Source organism: Dermacentor albipictus, chromosome 6 (assembly GCF_038994185.2).
Source record: "Dermacentor albipictus isolate Rhodes 1998 colony chromosome 6, USDA_Dalb.pri_finalv2, whole genome shotgun sequence".
In the NCBI taxonomy this organism is placed as follows: domain Eukaryota; kingdom Metazoa; phylum Arthropoda; class Arachnida; order Ixodida; family Ixodidae; genus Dermacentor; species Dermacentor albipictus.
In genome coordinates this window covers 104,079,863-104,099,997 of record NC_091826.1, presented here as the reverse complement: position 1 = coordinate 104,099,997, position 20,135 = coordinate 104,079,863, and the positions used below count along the sequence as shown (strand labels likewise).

Here is a 20,135-nt window from a genome sequence, read left to right as displayed (position 1 = left end):
TGCGACGGCTTGTGGCCCGTTGTAATATCGGCCAGCGGCGAAATTTCGTCATGGCCACAATGCCTAGGTCATTAGGCCTAATCAATGCTGCTTCAGTGGGTGTTGGTGACTAAGTTACGGCTTGACGCCGAATCGACGCAGATCTATTGGCACCAGCTACACAACACTCGAAAAGACGATAAACCCTGTCGCAAATGAAAGTGAGTGCACGGAATGGCAACAAAGTCGTTCATGGCCGCCATCTTTGCGACACATGGAACGGCGGTCTCTCGTTACTGACGGCATTCAAAAATGCACATCAGCCTCTTTTTAAAGCGAAGCTTTCTCTGACTCTTCCTTTGACTTGCCTCTACCTTGCCTCTTGCATGCCACGTTGGGGTGGTGGTTCAGAGCATGTATATATATGGCAGGAGTGTGGCAGAGAAGAAAGTCAGCGAAAGAAACTCGCTTGGACTTTTCCATCATGTGGCTTGTGCACTCTGGAACTCTCTGGGCATCGTCATATTAGCCTCTTGACAGCTGTAATTATCCATGCCCCCTGCAAAAGCATTGCAGAAACTGCAGCATTTACCTTTCTCTGTTATACTAACGTGCAAGTCCAGAGGGGACGTGGATAGAACTGTAGAGAGGAGGGGGAAGAGGAGGCAAAGAAGGGGTACAGCCGACACAGTCACTAAACAAGTGAATAGCTGCCTTGCTAGTCTTGCAGTTTCCACACAGTGGGGGAGGGAGGAGAGGGAAAAGATAATGTGAGAAGGCAAGGAAACAGTGGTTGTGGGCAAAGTGGAGGTACGGTATGCTTCTGTTATTTCTGAAAAAATAAAAAAAAAACATGCAAATTTGTCAGGAGGTAAATTGACATAGCGCGTGAAGACGCAAAGCCGCATTAAAACACTGTACGGTCTAGGCGACACTACGGAAGCCGCCGCACATCAAATCAACACTTCTGTGCCCGCCGCAGTAGTTTGATGGCTAGGCCATTGCTTGAAGTTGTGGGTTCAATCCTGACTGTGGCAGCTGCATTTAGACTGGAACAAAATACAGTAGAACCTTGTTCAAACGTTCCTGCTACGCAGAATTTTCTGGTGCCAACATTCGCTATTGAGAACACAATAAATGACCCAATTGAGTTATGCTTAGTTTTTACCGGTTCATGATTCGTACATTCCTGGAAAACACTATCTCTTGGCACCAACGTTCAGCCCATCGCCAAACTGCGGTAGTACGTGAGCGTTTTCCGGCTGCTAGATCGCATGTAAGCAAGAGGCGTGGGGCGCATGCAATCAAGAACAGTAGCTGCCTGCCATGGCAGCTTCACCGCAATACCTGCCTGTCTCGTATGAAAACGCCAGCGAGCACTCAGCTCCTTATTCTGGTACCAGCAAACATCCTTCCACGTCATCGCATGCCATATTCACAGCTATCACCGCCAACTCTATTGCGATAAGCATCTTCGCCTATCTATTTCAAAGCGTGTGGTGCCGCTAGAAGTATACTGCATGCTTTTAATAGGCGATGATGCAAACAAGCCACCATTCCCTGCTGCAGACTGCGATTGTATGATACGTTTTCTGGCCGCTATATCCCGTGTAAACAAGAACAGCAGGAGGTGCGTGCGATCGACAACAGTAGCGGCAGCTTTACTGCAATACTCGCCTGCCTATCTCACGTAAAAACACTGGCACATACTCAGTTTTTAATTCCAGTACCAACAAATCTTCTCCCGGGTCGTCACATGCTGCATTTACAGCTATTGCTGCCAACCCTGTTGCGATTAGCCCCTTCACCTATCTGTTTTACAGCATGTGGTGCATAATGCTGTTGGAAGTGTACTGTACGCTTTTCGTAGGTGATAAACCGAACACGTCTCTGCTCCTTGCTGAAGGTGGCACAATGTGAGAGACACCTATCACTCCGGCAGTATCACGTGCCGCCCATCACCTTGATTCCATTTCAGTTTCCTGTTACCATCTTAAAACACTAAGCAATAGAAAACAAAATGCGTTTCGGGCACCCGAAGACCCCTTAGCTCGACGCGCTTCGGCGCCTCGTGCCGCAACAATTCGCGCAACGATTTGCATTACGTAAATGTTTGCTACAGTTGAGTCTGTTCAATTTTTTAGTTTGTCGGATGGTACGTTTTCTCTGTTAGTATGCTTTTTCTTGCATTTTTCCTTAAAACATATTGCTACGGCATGAGCCGGGCGAGGAGAAGAGGAAGAAGAAGTGAGCTGGTGTAGCCTCAGGACGCCATCTTGACTTTACCATCCATCTCGTCCCTTGAATAAAGCCGGTTTAACATTAACCGTAACAGTTTTGTGGTGGAGGTGCAGGGTACTTCGACCAAGACGACGGAGCTGCTGCAGCAAGTGCCACGCCGGAGCCGACGCCTCGCTCGACTGCCTCCAACACCACTTGATATCCCGATGTCCCACAGCAGCGACAAACAGCCTTCTCTGGCTGCTCCAGTGCGAACAACCGGCGCCTGGATGCATCAGATGGAGCCCCGCCTTTTCTCTGGAAAATTCGGCGAGGACGTGGAGGAATGGCTCACCCACTACAAGCGTGTGAGCAAGTACAATGGCTGGAACTCCACGACTCAGCTCGACAATGTGGTTCTGTTCCTCACAGACACGGCGCTAGTGTGGTTCGAGAACCATGAAGATACGTTCACAACGTGGGACAGCTTCGTTACTCACCTCACAGAGTGCTTTGGTGATTCCACCACGAAACGGAAGCGGGCGGAGCAGACATTGCTTCAGCGCGCTCAAGTCCCAGGTGAGACCTGTACTACGTACATAGAGGCGATCCTGAAGCTTTGCAAGACTGTCAATCCTCGAATGTCCGAAGAGGACAAGGTTGGACACCTTCTCAAAGGCATAGCCGAGGATGTTTACAATTATTTAATCGGAAAGGAGAGTCTCGCCTCGGTCGCCGACCTCATCAAGCATTGCCGCACATTTGAGGCCTTGAAGCTGCGCCGTATCACGCCAAAGTTTGGCAGGATAGCAAATGTCACAACGGTGGCAAGCGTTGACGAAAACGACAACTACAGCTTTCAATTTGACCTTGCGGCAACTATAAGGCAAATTGTCCGTGAAGAACTTGAACGACACACCAAAGGGGCGGATGTCGAACAGCTTGGTTGCGCTTCCAACCAACCTCAAGAACATGCATATGCTGTGTCAGCATTGTCTGCCATGCCAGGCGTTGCAGACTGTCGAGTTGATCAGCTGCGACAGCACCGACGTACCTTTCCCGACGACATGACGCACGATCAACGAACTCGTCGAGCTACCACCACGAATCGGAATTCGGAAGATCGCGTTTATTATTCGCAGCGTCCCAGGGTTGACTCCGAGGCATACAACGTCGGTCGCGCATCTCCTGTATGTTACAGCTGTGGCGCCTCAGGACACATTGCTCGTTTTTGTCGCCGGCGCCGACAGACAACAACATATGGCCCACCACCAACTTGGCCTAATTTTGGACATGATAGTTATGACGACCGTTGGCCGATAGACCCTGCAAACACCACAGGCGCGCCACCTCGGAATACCTTCCGTCAGTATAGTAGAAGGAGTGGCTCGCCAGCTTCTGACCGCAGCCTGACGCCCCCAACCAGTCGCCAACGCCGTTCACCGTCACCACGGCGACGTGCTATGTCTCCACCGCCGTCGGGAAACTAGCCGGCGCGGCCGATGGAGGTAAGGTCGCCGGACAGTCTGTGTATCTGCGAAATACTCCTCTGCCAATTATGATGGTGAAGAACAAAGTGCGTGTGTTAATTGATAGTATACCTGCAACAGCATTAGTGGACACTGGTGCTACCGTTTCCGTCATGAGTGTGACTTTCAAAGAGAGGCTGGGTAGGAAAGTTATGTTCCCGTGGAATGATGGTGTGACGTTTCGTGATGTCAGCGGAGAGTGCCTAGTTCCCCTTGGTATTTGTGTTGCAAGTGTTTTATTCGGAGGAGAAGATCTTAAAACAGAATTTCTCGTACTACCGCGATGCACTCACGATGTGATTCTCGGGATTGACTTTCTTCAGGATTGTGGTGCATCCGTTAACTGTGGCACAGGCGAAATTACTTTGAATAGCGCACTTCTCGCCACCCTTGCCAACACATCCTTACCAGTGAAAAACTATTGTGTTGTTTCGAACGATTTGCTGCTACTGCCCTGGTTGCTGTCACGTATCCCTGTCAATTTCACTGCTGCCGAACTTTCATCGTTTGACGCGCAAGTCCAGCCACTTACGTCGAGCTGCGCAAAGAAAGATGTACTTGTACCACGCTCTGTCGTGAGAGTAGTGAATGGCGCCTCCAATTTGTGGGCTTTCAATTGTTCTTGCGTCCCTGCCGTTCTCCCGCGTGATATGAAGCTTGCTGAATTTGACGAGATTACTTACAGCTCCATTACAGTTCTAAGCGAGGAGGAGCAGTCTCATACTAGCGATCCCCAAAGAAGCATTTCTGAAGAGCAGATCCTACGAATGATCAACAAGGCACTGCCCTCACATGAGCGCCGCGCTCTCGCACAAGTTTTGTGGGCACATCTTTCTGTGTTCGATTTCACACAAGGTGACAAGCAGGGTTCACTCCCGCGTTCTCGTGCTCGCCACAGAATTGACACCGGATCTGCGCACCCCATTCGGCAAAAGCCTTACCGCGTTTCTTCAGCAGAGAGCACAGTTATTGCTGAACAGGTGAAAGACATGCTGCGGAAAACTGTTGTCCAAGAGTCTTCTAGTCCGTGGGCAGCACCAGTAATCTTAGTAAAGAAGAAGGATGGATCGTGGTGGTTTTGCGTTGATTACAGGAAACTGAATGCGGTCACCAAAAAGGATGTGTATCCGCTTCCTAGAATTGATGATGTCATCGACTGTCTACATTCCGCTGTCTACTTTTCATCACTGGATTTGCGATCAAGGTATTGGCAGATACCCATGCACCCAGACGATAAGGAGAAAACGGCCTTCGTGACACCAGATGGTCTTTATGAATTTAACGTTATGCCGTTCGGCCTTTGTAACACGCCAGCAACATTCGAACGATTCATGGATACTATCCTCCGAGGACTTAAATGGGAAATTTGTTTGTGCTACCTCGATGATGTGGTGATTTTTGGCAGCACATTGAGTGAACATAACAGCCGTCTCAATCTTGTTCTGGATTGTGTCAAACAAGCCGGCTTGATCCTAAATTCCAAGAAATGTCGTTTTGGAGAAACCGAGGCGTTAGTACTTGGGCATCTGGTCGACAAAAACAGTGTGAGGCCAGATCCACGGAAGATTGAGGCAGTCAGCTCCTTCGAAGCACCGAAGTCAGTGCGGGAGTTGAGGAGTTTCTTGGGCCTGTGCTCGTATTTTCGGCGCTTCGTCCCAAGATTCGCCGACGTGGTGTACCCCCTAACATGTCTTCTCCCAAAAGCCGTCCCTTTCAACTGGACACCTGCTTGTGACGACGCGTTCCGTCAGCTAAAATTTCTACTAACATCAGGGCCCATATTGCATCACTTCGATGCATCCGCACCTACGGAAGTGCACGCTGATGCCAGTGGCATCGGCATCGGTGCCGTACTTGTGCAACGTCATCAAGGAGCTGAACACGTTGTGGCTTATGCTAGTCGCTCTTTGACTAAGGCGGAACGCAATTACACTGTGACAGAGCAACAATGCTTGGCAGCTGTTTTCGCTGTCCACAAATTTCGACCTTATATCTACAGACGCCCGTTCACTATCATTACTGACCACCACGCGTTGTGCTGGTTGGTGAATCTCCGTGACCCGAGTGGACGACTGGCATGTTGGGCTCTTCGACTGCAGGAGTACGACTTCGTTATGTCCTACAAGTCTGGGCGTCGCCACGCAGATGCGGACTGTCTCTCCCGCCTTCCTCTGACGACGACGGAGTGTGACGAAGACAATTTTGATGACTGTTTTGCTCCCATTTCTTCTACATTCCCAGACTCGATGACTTTCAAAGCAGAGCAGGAAAATGATATTGGTTTGGAACCTATATTTGTAGCCGCATCGCGTCCTGGAGCCACCGGTCGATTTTGTGTCCGTGACGGCCTGCTTTACAAGACCAATTATTCGGTTAAAGGCGCACGCTTCCTTCTGGTGGTGCCGCAGAGTCTGCGAATGGACATACTGAGAGCCATGCACAACGATGTGACCTCTGGCCATCTAGGATTCATAAGAACTTTGAACCGGACACAGGAGTGTTTTTACTGGCCCAGAATGCGGGACACGGTCAAGCACTACGTCGTCAGTTGCGAACAATGTCAACGCTACAAGCGCCCTACGACTGCTCCGCCAGGTCTTCTCCAACCTCTGCCGCCGCCTTGCCTGTCATTTGAACAAGTGGGTATCGATCTTCTGGGCCCATTTCCCCGATCATCTAACGACAACCGATGGGTGATCATAAGTGTCGACCATCTGACCCGTTACGCGGAAACTGCGGCCGTGCCATCTTCAACAGCTGCGTCCGTTGCAACGTTTTTGCTTCGATTCATTATTCTTCGACATGGTCCCCCTGTGTGATCATTAGCGATCGCGGTCGTCAGTTCGTTGCGGACGCCGTAGAAGAACTGCTTCGTCTCTGCAGTTAGCAGTTCCGTCATTCAACGCCTTATCACCCTCAGACAAATGGGCTTGTAGAACGTACGAACAGAACTCTAACTAACATGCTGGCCATGTATGTATCTTCCGATCACAAGGACTGGGATGACGTACTCCCCTTCATCACTTATGCGTATAATACTGCAAAGCATGAGACGACCGATTACAGTCCTTTTTATCTCCTTTACGCACGTTCACCGCTAAGCTGCATTGACACTATACTGCCGTTTGACTTTCACAGCGAGTACTCTGTTGCCAAGACGCTTTGTCTTGCCAAAGAAGCCCGGCATATCGCTCGTCTTCGTACTGTGGCATCGCAAGACCGATCGAAAGAGCACTATGACAGCCGACACCAGTCTGTCTCGTACGCCAAAGGAGACTGTGTGGTTGTGGACTCCGCAACGTAAACGTGGCTTATGTGAAAAGTTTTTACCCCAGTACACGGGCCCATTCGTCATTGTAGATCGCTTGAGTGACTTGACGTACGTAGTGGCACGCTTGACGTCGACTGGTCGTCGGTCTAGCCGGACTCAGTTAGTACATGTTGCCCGTCTTAAGCGGTTTCACCCTACGCTTTCCGAGTGATTTGGACTTGCCCAGCGGGCTTCGCCTGGCAACCGGGGATTGCTACGGCATGAGCCGGGCGAGGAGAAGAGGAAGAAGTGAGCTGGTGCAGCCTCAGGACGCCATCTTGACTTTACCATCCATCTCGTCCCTTGAACAAAGCCGGTTTAACATTAACCGTAACAATATGAATGAGGTTCTACTGTACAAAAAAAGCTAGCCCACTTGAATTTGGATGCCCATTAAAAAACCCCAAGGTGTCAAACTTAATCTGGAGTCTGCCACTGTGGTGTGACTCGTGATCTGATCGTGGTTTTGGCACATACAGTCAGAAGATTTAACACTTCTGCCATGATGCGATGTGCTATGTGAGGCAATGATGATGCTCAACCCTCTCAGAGATTATGAACAATGGCACACAACAACGCCTCAAGCAAACAAACAGCAGTGGTGCACTCAAGGCGACGTTTAACATCAACTCGCCACTCTCATATTGGACTAAACGTTGAAGGAATTACACATTCACTGTCCACATCACTGCTAAGTTATTGTCAATCAAAGCAAACGGCATAGAAAGCTTTACTTACATCGATTCTCACAGCGTGTGGGATCTGCATATTTTTTTCTGCAGCTTCGAGCAGCCTGCCAAAAAACTAGCTTTAGATTTACAAGATGGGTGCGAAAGTGTCATAACCTGGTTGCAAAGGGGAGGTGGGGGGGAGGAGTCATGTAAACTTGCCGTGATCGCGCAGATTCTAGAATCTTTGACAGGTGGCAAATCACACCGAACCTGACAATGGAATGGAGCGGATGACATGACGCCTGCTCTTTACTGTCAACGCCGGCAACACAAGTCAAGTGATGAGCGATACTTTTGTTTGTAGCACAAATTAGCCTTATGATAAGCCACCTGCTATAGAATTAGGATAACCCTTCTGCATTTTGGAGAAAAACTGGAAAGCAAAACTTCTTATGCAATAAATAAATTATTGCTGCAAAACACAGGCCCACTGTTAAGCTGAGCATCTCGTTGGTATTAAGTACAGAGCATGAATAATTCATTAGCTTCAAGAAAAGAAAAAAAAAAAGGCACTTTATTCTATTCAACAGAAGTTCTATTGATAAAAACATTTTCCAGACCTTCATATACCAGAACTGAGCAGTAATCAGTGCTGGCATAGTAATTTGGGGTTCCCTTTAATAAGAGAAGACCGTACTGTCTGTCTTGAATTCTATGTGCCTATGTTACTGATAGCTTGCTAGATTCTTGTTCTGCAATTCTAGGAGACTTCCGAACACGTGCAGCCGCGCATTTTCTTGCAGGCACTCATAACCACACTACAGTGGATCCTCACAATAATGAAATCAGCGGGGAACATGAAAAAATTCGCTCTCACGAGAATTTCGTTGTTGCGAAAAGAGACAGCATAGATAGGTAATGAATCGCAGAACAAAAATTTACTGTCAAAATTCTGTTAGCCTACTTTGGCAAGCTTTGCAAGAGGATATAGAACCACATTGCTGACAGTACGAAGTGCGCCACATGCGTCGACCAGCAGTGGCAGTACTGCCATGGCGCAGTATTCTCGATGAAATGCTTTCGGGGGAGCGATCACTTTTGTGATATATTTATTTCATTTATTTATTTACAAATACTGCTGTCTCAGTTTCTGAGACATAGCAGGAGTGAGTACAGAATAATAATAATAAAAAAAAATACAGTTTCAAGTACTTTTAACAAAATTCACCAGAATACTAGAAAACATTACCAGAATACATAATTACGCAATTCTTTTTCAAAATCCTCAGTATTTTGCGTAACTCGGCACCAGATGCAGAGCAACAGCGCATGCAGCAGCATTTCTCCAGTGCATGCTATTGCCCGTATAGGCGCCGACTCGTCCGGTGATGAATGCAAAACTGATCGTATCTCGGGTAGCTGAAGGAAAACGATCAAGATAACGGCCCTTTCACGCAAATCTACGTTCGGCGACAAATGCGCACGCGATGCCTGTCGGGTGGCACCAAAACCAGCGTTCTTGAAGCAAGGGATGCGTATTCCCGGACGATCGCTCAATAACGGCCCGACGCGTGACACTCCATATGCTGCGACCACCATCTCAAGCGCCATAAACAACTCCATGTCAGTGGGGCATGGATTTCCTTGTTTTTGCTGTATTTTTCTCACTGAGGTGCACATTACGCAGTGCACTGCCACGATTGGCGATTGTTGTTTGAAATGCGTGATCGGCTTCCATTCAGTTTCGCCTCATGTGATTCGCCTAGGCCTCGCTGAGTCATTAGCCGCGAGAAACGCAAACTGAACGCGTGTTTCGAACAACTTCTACGATTTCGCCTAATAGGCGTGCAGAAAGTGTCATCACACGTCGGTAGCAACGTGTGCCACTTCAAATGGGCGATCAACAAACAAGATGGCAGCCATGCAGTGTTTCCAGCGCACTGATCGCTTCTGGCTCTTGGTTGTTTTTGTGAACAAAAATGGTGGTGCCCACACATGCATAAACTAGCTGGTATTTTAAGCAATTTTAGTGCAAAACAATCGCATTTGAGCACATTTTGGAGCCTGCTAGCCTTATGCGAGTAGGTAATATGCGGAGTTACATTCCGGCAAATTTCGTTGATGCGGGATTGCAGTACAGCGACATTTCGTCGCCGGGAGGCACGAAATGCATTGAATCCTATGGGCGTTCGCTGGGGATACGAAAATGTTTTGTTGTTGCGAGAATTTCGTCATTGTAGGATTTCGTGATCGTGGGTTTCGACAGTATTATGGTCCAGCCTTCTTGCTATTTCTTTATAAGTGCTTACTGGCAAGATACTATTCATGAGGAATGCCTTAGAAACTTTTGTTTCATTATAAACAATGGCAAATTTTGGTAGCTTTCTGTGATGCATCTACTTGAAGTTCATACAAAGCTATTCATAGAAGCTTCTTATCTGCACTACCAGAAATTAGGTTTCTTATAGCATCCAAAATTTCATTGCTGTTGGCCCCTGAACAACAACTGGACACAAATTAAAAGAAGTCTGCTGTGTGTAAGGAGCAATACACAGTTTGTGTTTGCAATACCAATGTACTGTCACTGCCTTCGTTGCTAACAGCTTTTAGAATACACACAATTAATGCATTAGGAATTAGACTCCCACCTGAGAGCCTGAGTAGTCAAACTCTCCAGCCTGGCCAATGGACAGTCCTCCTGATCCGAGAATGAGAACCTTGTGGGGTCGCTTGGAGCCAAGGGCGGGGGGTGGTGCAAGCGCTGCAAACTTGGCCGAGATGCGTTCCTCGATGGGGTAGCTGCCGAAATTGAGGCACACACATCACACTACGGCATGTATGTGCAGGTTCATTCTAAGCAACGCAATGCACAGTCGCTTACAAGTGACTGTCAGTGGTGCAACCTGTGCCCCTTGAGAAAACCGACGAAGACGATGTCTGTGGTCGAAGACAGCTCCACGGACATGCACTGGGCTCTGTGAGCAGAGCTTTAGCTGCCGGATCTTGGTCACTGGAAATCGTCATTGAAGGAAGAGCGAAAGCTAAACAATCTAGCAACACTCGAGGTGCCGTTAGCTACCGCCACTGTAATTATGGCTGCTGCAAAGAGGAGAGACTTCGTCTTTTTACAGTCTCAAAGGAACAGGTGGAGAAAAAGGAGGCAATGAGTGCCCTTTGAGAAACAGAAAAAGTACCTGCCGCCTATTGCTTCAAGAATTACTGAGCTGCCTTTTTGATGAAAGATGTTCGGAAGGGTAAACGGTTTCATCTCGTCTTGCCTGAGCAGCAACAAATATGCCCGCCAGAGAAGACTTGTTTCTATATGGGCGCTCATGTCGGTCTACATGCACATACTACCGTGCTTAAAAGAATGCTAAATCAGTTTAGACTGACAAATACTCTTTAAAAACTATTTTCATTAATTTTGTGATACAGTTAAACGCTGCAATAACGAAATTGGCGGGGCAAGCAAAATAACTTTCGCAAGAACTTTGTCATTGCAAAGTGACGCAGCACAGATAAGGAGTGCATTGCAAAATGAAACTTTATTGTCAAAATTCCACTAAGCCTACTTTGGCAAGCCTAGCTTGAGGCACAGAACATATAAGCACATTGCCAACAACACAAAGAGCACCCCATGTGTCAGTCAGCGATGGCAGCACTGCCACTTGCCATGAAGCGGTATTTTTGGTAGATCATTTTTGGCAATACGATCACTTTCGGGAGGTTCCGTGTAAACTGGTACCAGATGCACAGCAGCAGCATTCCATGCATACAACAGCGCTCTTCCAGTACATGCTGTCACCAGCAGACACCGACGCATCCAGTGCTGAGCGCGAAAGTGATTATATCTCGTATCCCCGAAAGTGATCGACTGAGAATATGGCTGCTTCGCGCAAATCTACGTCTGGTGCCACCAAATCTGCATGCGATGCCTGTTGGGTATTCCCAAAACCAGCGTTCTTGCAGCAAGGGATGCATATTCTTGGACGATCGTCCAATCACGTCTGGATCCGTTGTAGCCCACATTGGTGGGTTATGGGATTTCTTTATTTTTGCTGCACCTTTCTCACTGAACTGCAGATTATAAAGCTTGGTATGCAAAAACCGTCGTCGCATGTTGGTAGAGACATACGGTCCTGCCATTTGAAAAGGGCAATGAACAAACAAGATGGCAGCCATGATTTACACCTGGCACGCGCGATCACTTCTGACGTACGGTTATATTTGTAAACAAAAAATGACGGCACCCATGCAAGCCTAATGTAGTGGTATGTTATGCAATTTAAGGGCGAAGCAAAGGCATTTTAGCAGTTTTCTGAGTCTGCTAGCTCCGTGCGAGTAGGCAATATGAGAGGTAACGTTTCAGGAAATTTCACTGATGTGGCATTGGCAGTTCAGTGAAATTTTGTTGTTGAGAGATATGAAATGCATTGAACTCTATGGGCGTTCGCTGAGGATACGAAAATATTTCGTTGCCGCAGAATTTTGTTATTGCGATTTCCACTGTAATAGGTTGATTATATAAGAGATAATGAAATTTAAGGTTTCATTTTTTAAAATCTCACACTGAACCACAGAGCCAGTATGTCAGTATAATGTCACAGATTTCTAAGTATTTTTCTTGCATTTGGGCCTCACTGGCTCAGTAAAAGTTCGCACAACTTCCCAAGTTCAATCTTTATCTCCTTTAGTATACAACGTGGTTCATATTTAAAAGTAAACAATTAACTAGGTCATAAAATACGTCATCAAAATCTACGACATGACGTCAAGCTGGTGGGGGAACTTAAAAATATACATAACACAAAATTTCTTAAACCTGACTGGATTGCAAGACCTGGCTTTGAACGTGCCCGACATGCTACTAAACGAGGTTTACGTCTGAGACCACTGCAACCATTAGAATACCGTATTTACTCGCATAATGATCGCACCCCTGAATTTGTGTCAATTTTTTCTGACAAAAAAGTGCGATCATTATGCGAGTAAATACGGTAGTAAAGTTGTGACATTCAAGATTAATAATGTTTGACATAACAAATTAAACCTGGCACTTTTTCAGAAACTTTTGCTGCATACAAAAAAGGAAAAGAAAGTGCAAATACTGTATTTACCCAATTTTAACAGGCACCCAATTTTCACAAGCTTAAAGTAAGAAAATGAAAGTGCACCTGAATAAAACACGCTGCTTATTCATTAAAATAAAGTATAGCATGCCCTCCCACATTCATGATCAGAAAAAGATAAGACTCTCAGAATTTACATTCACAGAGGGAAATTTTTTTAATGAGCTTTGATAATGAGAGCACTGCACCATCGTTGCCATTTATACTTCATTGGCCACAGATAGCAAGCACGCAGGGGGGGTATTCTCAAGCGATCACTTTTAGAAGATAATGCTATCCCTCTCTCAAGACTCAGTGGGACTTGTCGATGAATGTGTCCAGCAGCTTTCCTGGCCCTGTGTGCAGACAGTGAGTTTGGCAAAGCGCCAGAAACGCTGGGGCCGATTACTCTGACGTATTTGTTGCTGAGACTCACAAAATCTCACGAGAGTGATAGTATCGCTAAGTGTTATTGGTTGGAAATACAGCTCAAGATCGTATTCGAGCACGAAATGAACCAACAGCAACCTGCACAAAAACATGCTCTGTCACCATTTTGTGATAGCAATGACGCTGCGTCTGATGGCTTTTGCGGTAGGCTGTTGCCATTGCCGCAAACGCAGCTTTGGTTTCGTACCTTATCGTAACATGCAGTCAATTTCTAGACCCATTTCCTTGACAAATATGTGCGCGCTAAATTCAGGTAAATATGGTAAGCTAAAGTACAATGAAATCCATGAATTCAGGCCAATGTGATCAGCACTACACATTGGATGTGAACTTAATGGCATGTTCAACTATTCTATTCAGAGTACTTGGGCAATGTTCCAAAAGCTATGCAAGGCAAAACCTGAGCTCTATTACGAGACTAAATAGCCCCAACGTGATAATGAAACCCGATTATTCAGCCTGGTTACCCTTACACGGTCCGGCGGGTGCACAAGATGCATGCTGGTCTCCTGCGGAGAACCCACTCGGCAAAATGTAGTTCACAAGCTTGAACTGGTAGGAAACAAAATGGTCATGAGTGAATAGGCTTGACGCGCTCTGAAATTAATTTCTGGTGTTTGCCTGCACGCCCCTTTACCCTCTAACTTGGCTTAGTTGATTACACCTTCCGGATACTGTGAGTAAGAAAGATGTCTGCTCAGCACCATCCACATCGATTCCCACACCACAGTTTTCAACTAATGTGGTAGGTGTGCAACAAGGTCTCATGAAAGAGGCAGATTCTTCTGGCTCACAGCAAAGGGCACAAGCTGTACTTACCAAGTTTTGCTAGCAAAGGAGTCGTTCACGGAGTCAAGGAAGACGTCGAACAGAAACTCCAGGTCAGCCGGACCAGCCATGTGCTCCGGATGAAACTGCACACTGTAGGTTTCCCGTAGGCAATGTGTGATCAATGCAATAGTTAGATAAAATTTTATTTGTAAGATCAGTAGAAATCAGAAAATCTCACCAAAAAGATAAATAAATAAAAAATAAATTTTCTCATTTTATGTGCCAAAACCACAATCTGGTTATGCGGCATGTTTTAGTGACGGACTCCGGGTGTGGCGTTTGTTGTGTGGTGGCAGGTACAGTGGGATCTCGTCAATGTGTTCCTTGCTGTTGCATTATCCTGGCTGCTATGTTGCGTTTTGCGCTCCTGGTCTAAATCCCGTTGACACCAATGTGTTATGTTCCCCTTTGACATGTCACCATTCTGTAATATTCCCACATCTCGTTTGAATGCAGTGGCCACGTAAATTTAGCAGTACAGCCAGCCAGGATGTTGCAACAAGCGACCGGTACAGTGTAACAAATGTCAGGCACAATGCAACAAGTAACTGCCACACTGCAGCAAGTTACCAAAGTTCACATTAAGCGATTGAAGCTGAACAAGCAAGGCGCTGCACAAGCATATCGGGAGAAAACTTGCACAGAGCATTTGACAACGCACCCGAAAAAAAGAGTCCAGCGATTAAAACGTACTGGGAATCACCCACACTGGGCCAAATCCACCAAGTGCAGAGCTACATTTACAATAAAACCTTGTAAATTTGAACTCCAGTTTATTCAAAATCCCGCATAATTCGAAGGTTTTCAGCGGTCCCGACATTTATCACGCAACTTTTACTGCATAATTTGAACAGCTGGCACACCTCTGCCATTCACTGGTTTTTAACAGTAGCTTCTGAAATTTGGGACTCTACAGGACGCGCGGCGCTGTTTGATAGCCATGAAAGCTAGGTTTCACTGGCAGAATGGCAACCAGGTGTCACTAGTTCATAACTTTTACAGCGGAGCTGTCCTAGACTAGTTTCCAGCATTTCATGATGTGCGTAGGCAAAAACTATCATCATGTGGAACGATCCTTGTGGTAGTGCAGAAAGGATCCCAGCTCAATGGCACATACCCTTGGGGGCTCGGGGACCTGTAACACACCCTTGAACTAGCCTTGTCATGTGCGATCTAGAATCCTTGCCATCTACGCAAAGAACGACAGCGCGGCTGTTGTGCCCTATGCATTACCGACAACGGGTGAGAGCCTTGCCGGGGAATGTGCCAACACATTCCCCGTATAGACTGGGGACGGAATCGTTGTCACCCCCCGTATCCTGTATACATTCCTCCAGGAATGTCAAAGAGAGACCTTGAAGATTTTATGATCGACACATCTGGGTGGATCCTCCCAGTGGACCCCAATCTTATCGTCATTGTGGGTGACTTTAATGTCCATGTGTCTTGTCCCGACGGAAGTGGTTCTTGGCGTTTTTCTTGGGAAGGTTTGGCCTTCAATGTTACAACGAGACCAATGTCCCCACAATGCGCCATCGGTCGTGCATACATCTAACATTCACTAAGAACATCTCCAGTGTCGTCACAAAGCCCATGGCCGTCTATCATGGCGACCAGAAAGCCGTAATTACTGTGGTCACAAGATAAACGTAAATATAGATAAATATAACAATGCGCATACTTGTGTTATATTGTTTTATTTAATTTTCATTATAGTTATATACAGCTCCGCTGGTCATCCACCTTCACAGAGTGGAATGGCTCTGAATTTTTGTTCTTGGTGCTTCATTGCACCTCAACAATCCCCGTTTTACACAATGCTGGTCTAGGAGGCTGGCGTTAGTTGACAGAGCAACAACCAGGCGCCACTAGGTCACCATTTTCTCTATCTGGTTTTTGCAACTTTCTGGTTCCATTTCCATTGCTTATTTGTCCAGCATTTCTGTCGTAGAATCGCTGCACCAGTGATATCCATCAAATCATTTGTTGACATTTTCTACCTGTTCTGTGCTGCGATTGGACGTGTTCATACTGTGCAGGTGACTTCATTACTGACTATGTGCACAGTGTCGGTGTTAAGATGATGCCCAAGTATGAAACTGACTCTGTGCCAGAAGGTAGGCCTAAATGAGGCTGAAAAGTGCCAAAACACAGCTGACTGAAAAGCACAAGGTGCCTTTGCCAAACCTTTAGACAATACTGAGAATGAAGGCAAAGATCCTTGAAGCCTACGGAAAAACCCATTCCACGAAGCAGAGAAGGATTTGTTTTCCTACATTGAAGACACCTAGATAAATTGGCTACACATGCAAACGCAGCACATCTGCCTGTTAATAGCATGCTGCTGTGCGAGAAGGTCAATGAACTTGCACGGTGGCTGGGCCACGAGGAATTTAAATGGCTGGCTATCCCAACCTATATACTGCCACAACCTCACATTCTTGGCAGTGCTCGGCAAAAGCGGGAGTGTCGACACCAATGTTGTCAAGCATTGGAAGATGCATACACTGGCTTAACTGCTTGATCAGAACACCGAGGACAATGTTTATGACTTGGACGAGGCTGCACTATTTTACAAAATGCTACCAATGATGACCTTTGCCCGAAAGGATGCAGTTGTAGCGGAAAAAGAAAACAATCCAAGGACAGGATAACTGTCCTGTTTGGTGTAAATATGTCTGACAGTCACAAGCTTCCACTGCTGATCGCTGGTAAAGTGGAGATTCCTTGGTGCTTTAAGAATGCGCGACTCCCTCTTAAGGACAACGTGCTCTACAATAATGTCAAAAAAGGCCTGGATGACAGCTGCGCTATTTGAGAAGTATGTGTGGCATCCTGACCGCAAGTTTGCTGCTGCAGGGTGGAAAGCTGTTTTTGTCGTGGACAACTGCCCAGCCTATGCTGACATCCAGAACTTGAAAGCAGTTAGGCTTGTCTTCCTACTGCTGAATGTTACAGCAGTGTTGCAGCCTATGAATCTAGAAGTAATTCTGCAAGTAAGGAAGATTTATTGCTACCATTTGCTAAAACGAATATTCCAGTGCTACGACAACTGTGAAAACTATTCTACAGACCTTCTGGGTGTCATTTGTTTAATTGTGTATGCCTGGAAGCAGGTGCAGGAGAATATGATCAGGTGTTACTGCAAGCAAGCTGGGTTTTTCAAACAGGAAGATAGTTCCTCAAACGATCTGAACGACAGTTGCAATGACATGTCAGATGCCAACTGCACTCTGCATCACGAAGGAGAGGCACAGTGTGCACGGAGGAACGACTTTGACGAAGACAACGAAAGCTTGTGCGACGCATTAAACTTCGCGTACTATTTAAGCACTGAATTTGATGCATAAACGTCTTATGCAGACTTGGAAAAATTACAATCACTCAAGCCCTCCTTAAGATGTCTTTATCTTGCATGACGGCGGCACATGAGCTGTGCCATCATTCTTACGTTTATTTCGACAGAAGGGTGATGGCAGCGAGCAGAGCAGTGGCTGCAGAGGCCAGTGTTGTAGGCTTCTAGAATGAACGCTAGCGTGCAATGTGCTAGCGCTGTCTGCACACGCCGCCTAACTTTATCTTTTGCAGTGCCAACCTTTACCATTTGTGCGTAATGGTGCGAGTGGGCGCTACAAGGCATTAATCATGTCTTCATGTCTCAGGGCGAAGTTAGAAGATAAGCATATACTTTTGAAAGTAACATCCAAGTTCACTGAACATTTAACTTTTCATGCTTGTTCGAAATTTTTCTCAACTTATTTCACACTGATTCATGTTTATGTGAACTGAAGTTTCCCCATTGATATGCCTCGACACTACACTAGCGAGCGCCCAAAGCAAAGTTACAAATGCAGCCCTTAAGAAGACAAGAATACAAACACAGCAAAGCAAACTGAGAAGAAAATACCAGTTCCAGAGATGGAAACATGCAGAAAGTTTCTAGTACCAACCTGAAGAATGGTAGTTTCTTGTGGACAATGCCTTCATTAGTGCGGTCATTGGCATTGGTGAAAAGTGCCGACCACTCCGAGGGAAGTGTCGATGCTTCCACGGCGTAGCCATGATTCTGTGTGGTTATGCAGCAGCGACCAGAATCGCTGAAGAGGCAGGGCTGGTTGTGGCCACGGTTGCCGTATCTGAAAACGTTTGAGAAGGTTACACAAAACGGCAAGAGTGCATCGGCCACAAATACACTTCACGTGGAATTAAAATAGTGCAGTACGCCAAATGATGGTACAGGAGTAAGATGAAAAAGTCCAGCTGTGATGACAGCCTTAATGGAAGGGCAGCTGCTGCTTGAGTTGCATTCTAAAGCCTGCCATTAAGGAGCAAATCAGCATTGCAGCTCTATCCACTGAAGGTACATGAATGACTGATCAGTAATATACATAGCTGTAGAACCTATTATTGGCATCAAAAAGCATGACTGATTCCGGGACACCTAACTTTCAGCGCAAGAACTGACTAACTTCAAGCCATGGTGCCATCACAGATTACCGTATTTATATAAATATAAGGAGGGATCTTTTTCCAAGAATACTTGACCTCTATGTCACCCCACACCTTATATGCTATACTGATCGATTGTGGGGATGCGCGACTTTCGCGCGTCCCCCGATGTTTTCCCGCATGGCGCGTCTCCTGTAATCCCGCTTCGCCGCGTGGCCTGCGTGACGTCCGCGGCGGTCAATGTGGTTGAAGCGCAGTCCAAGAGATGGCGCGAGTGTTGCGCTACTAACGCCGCCGACAGGCGAGGTTACTTGGGCACTGGGAGGAAGGCGCTTGCTCTCTTTGGGGTTCGGGAAGCAAGCGGGACGGACGTGCCGTGCCGCGCGCCGACCGATGCTTCGGCGAGACCGTCTCGCGTGGCCGCCTTCAAACGCGCCACGATTCGCGTGACTATACACGCAAACGACCAGGCGTTGGGATCCAGCATGGGGCGAACATATTCGCTCGCTTCCGGTCGCGGTGAGTCGGACTTCTAGATTTGTCGCGCGCCCATCGGCATGTTTTGTGGATAGCAACTCGGCTAGCAGGCATTGATCTATGAAAGGTGCAATAAATGCCCTTGTGATTGTTTGCACTACTGTGTTGTCGTTCCTTTGTCCCAAGACTACAGAGGAGAATCCCCCATCAGACCCCACACGATTCAGTTACTGTTTCAATATGGCAGCAGCAGTGCCACATTTCCAGTGATCCAGATTTTAGACAGCCACACATACTGTAGCAACTAATAAACCCTGGCAGGTGAGCCAGCACCATATTTTTGTCGGTCTAAGTGGCATCGAGAATTGCAAAATTTGGACAACGGCCGGGTACAGATTATATGCCAAATTAGCTTTGAGGTGCGACTTCACGACAGCATGAATTTTGCAGGCTCAAATTTGCATATAATTCGCACTGATTATTTCGGGGGTGATCCCCGCAGAGTCTGAATAATCCGTCAGCTACTCTATATTGCCTTATATATTAATGTACATACCTAAGCTCTTTTTCTTGGGTCTCCCAACTGCATCTTCGTCTTATAATCAAATAAATATGGCATTTCTCAAATACTCAATGTTACCAGAAGTAGCACCATCCATGGCAGCGCATCCAAGCGATTACCATATTTACTTGACAGCAACTATGGCTGTGGCATGACAGTGACTTGATAACACTCGCACAACAACGACACAATGATGACGTCAATTATGGCAGCATGGCAGAAAACCTTGTTTTGAGCTCTTGACTGCTGTCGCAGTAAAACATTGTGGTTCCTGCAAGGACAAAAAGGTCTCGTTCTGCTGTAGACCACTTTACATGCGATCAGCATGCTATGCTACAAATTACCACTAGATTACTCAGCTACCATAAGAGTGATGGCTAGCACGTGGACTTGCCTAGACTTTGTGCTTGTGGTTTGAAACGTTCCTATGACATTATTTATTAGGCTTTGTCACTGTAAATTTCAAAGCAATCATAGTTTTTTAAACAGAGCAAGACATTAAGACAATTATAATATTTATTCAAGGCTTTCTTTTTTGTGGTATCTTTA

At 46.5% G+C, this 20,135-nt stretch overlaps 1 protein-coding gene across 3 annotated transcripts in view; it reads right to left on the bottom strand.

Annotated features, from left to right (window-relative positions):
• Positions 1-20,135, bottom strand: part of r (carbamoyl-phosphate synthetase 2, aspartate transcarbamylase, and dihydroorotase rudimentary) — a 187,027-nt gene that overhangs the window by 132,532 nt on the left and 34,360 nt on the right. For 2 of the 3 annotated variants that reach the window (XM_070541176.1, XM_070541177.1), the window contains exons 8-11: positions 18,049-18,234; positions 14,087-14,188; positions 10,591-10,719; positions 10,358-10,508 (exon numbers count right to left, since the gene is read on the bottom strand). In XM_070541176.1, coding sequence (XP_070397277.1) covers positions 10,358-10,508; positions 10,591-10,719; positions 14,087-14,188; positions 18,049-18,234 — 568 coding nt within the window. The remainder of the gene's footprint in view (positions 1-10,357; positions 10,509-10,590; positions 10,720-14,086; positions 14,189-18,048; positions 18,235-20,135) is intronic. The other variant, XM_070541178.1, reaches the window with a different exon arrangement.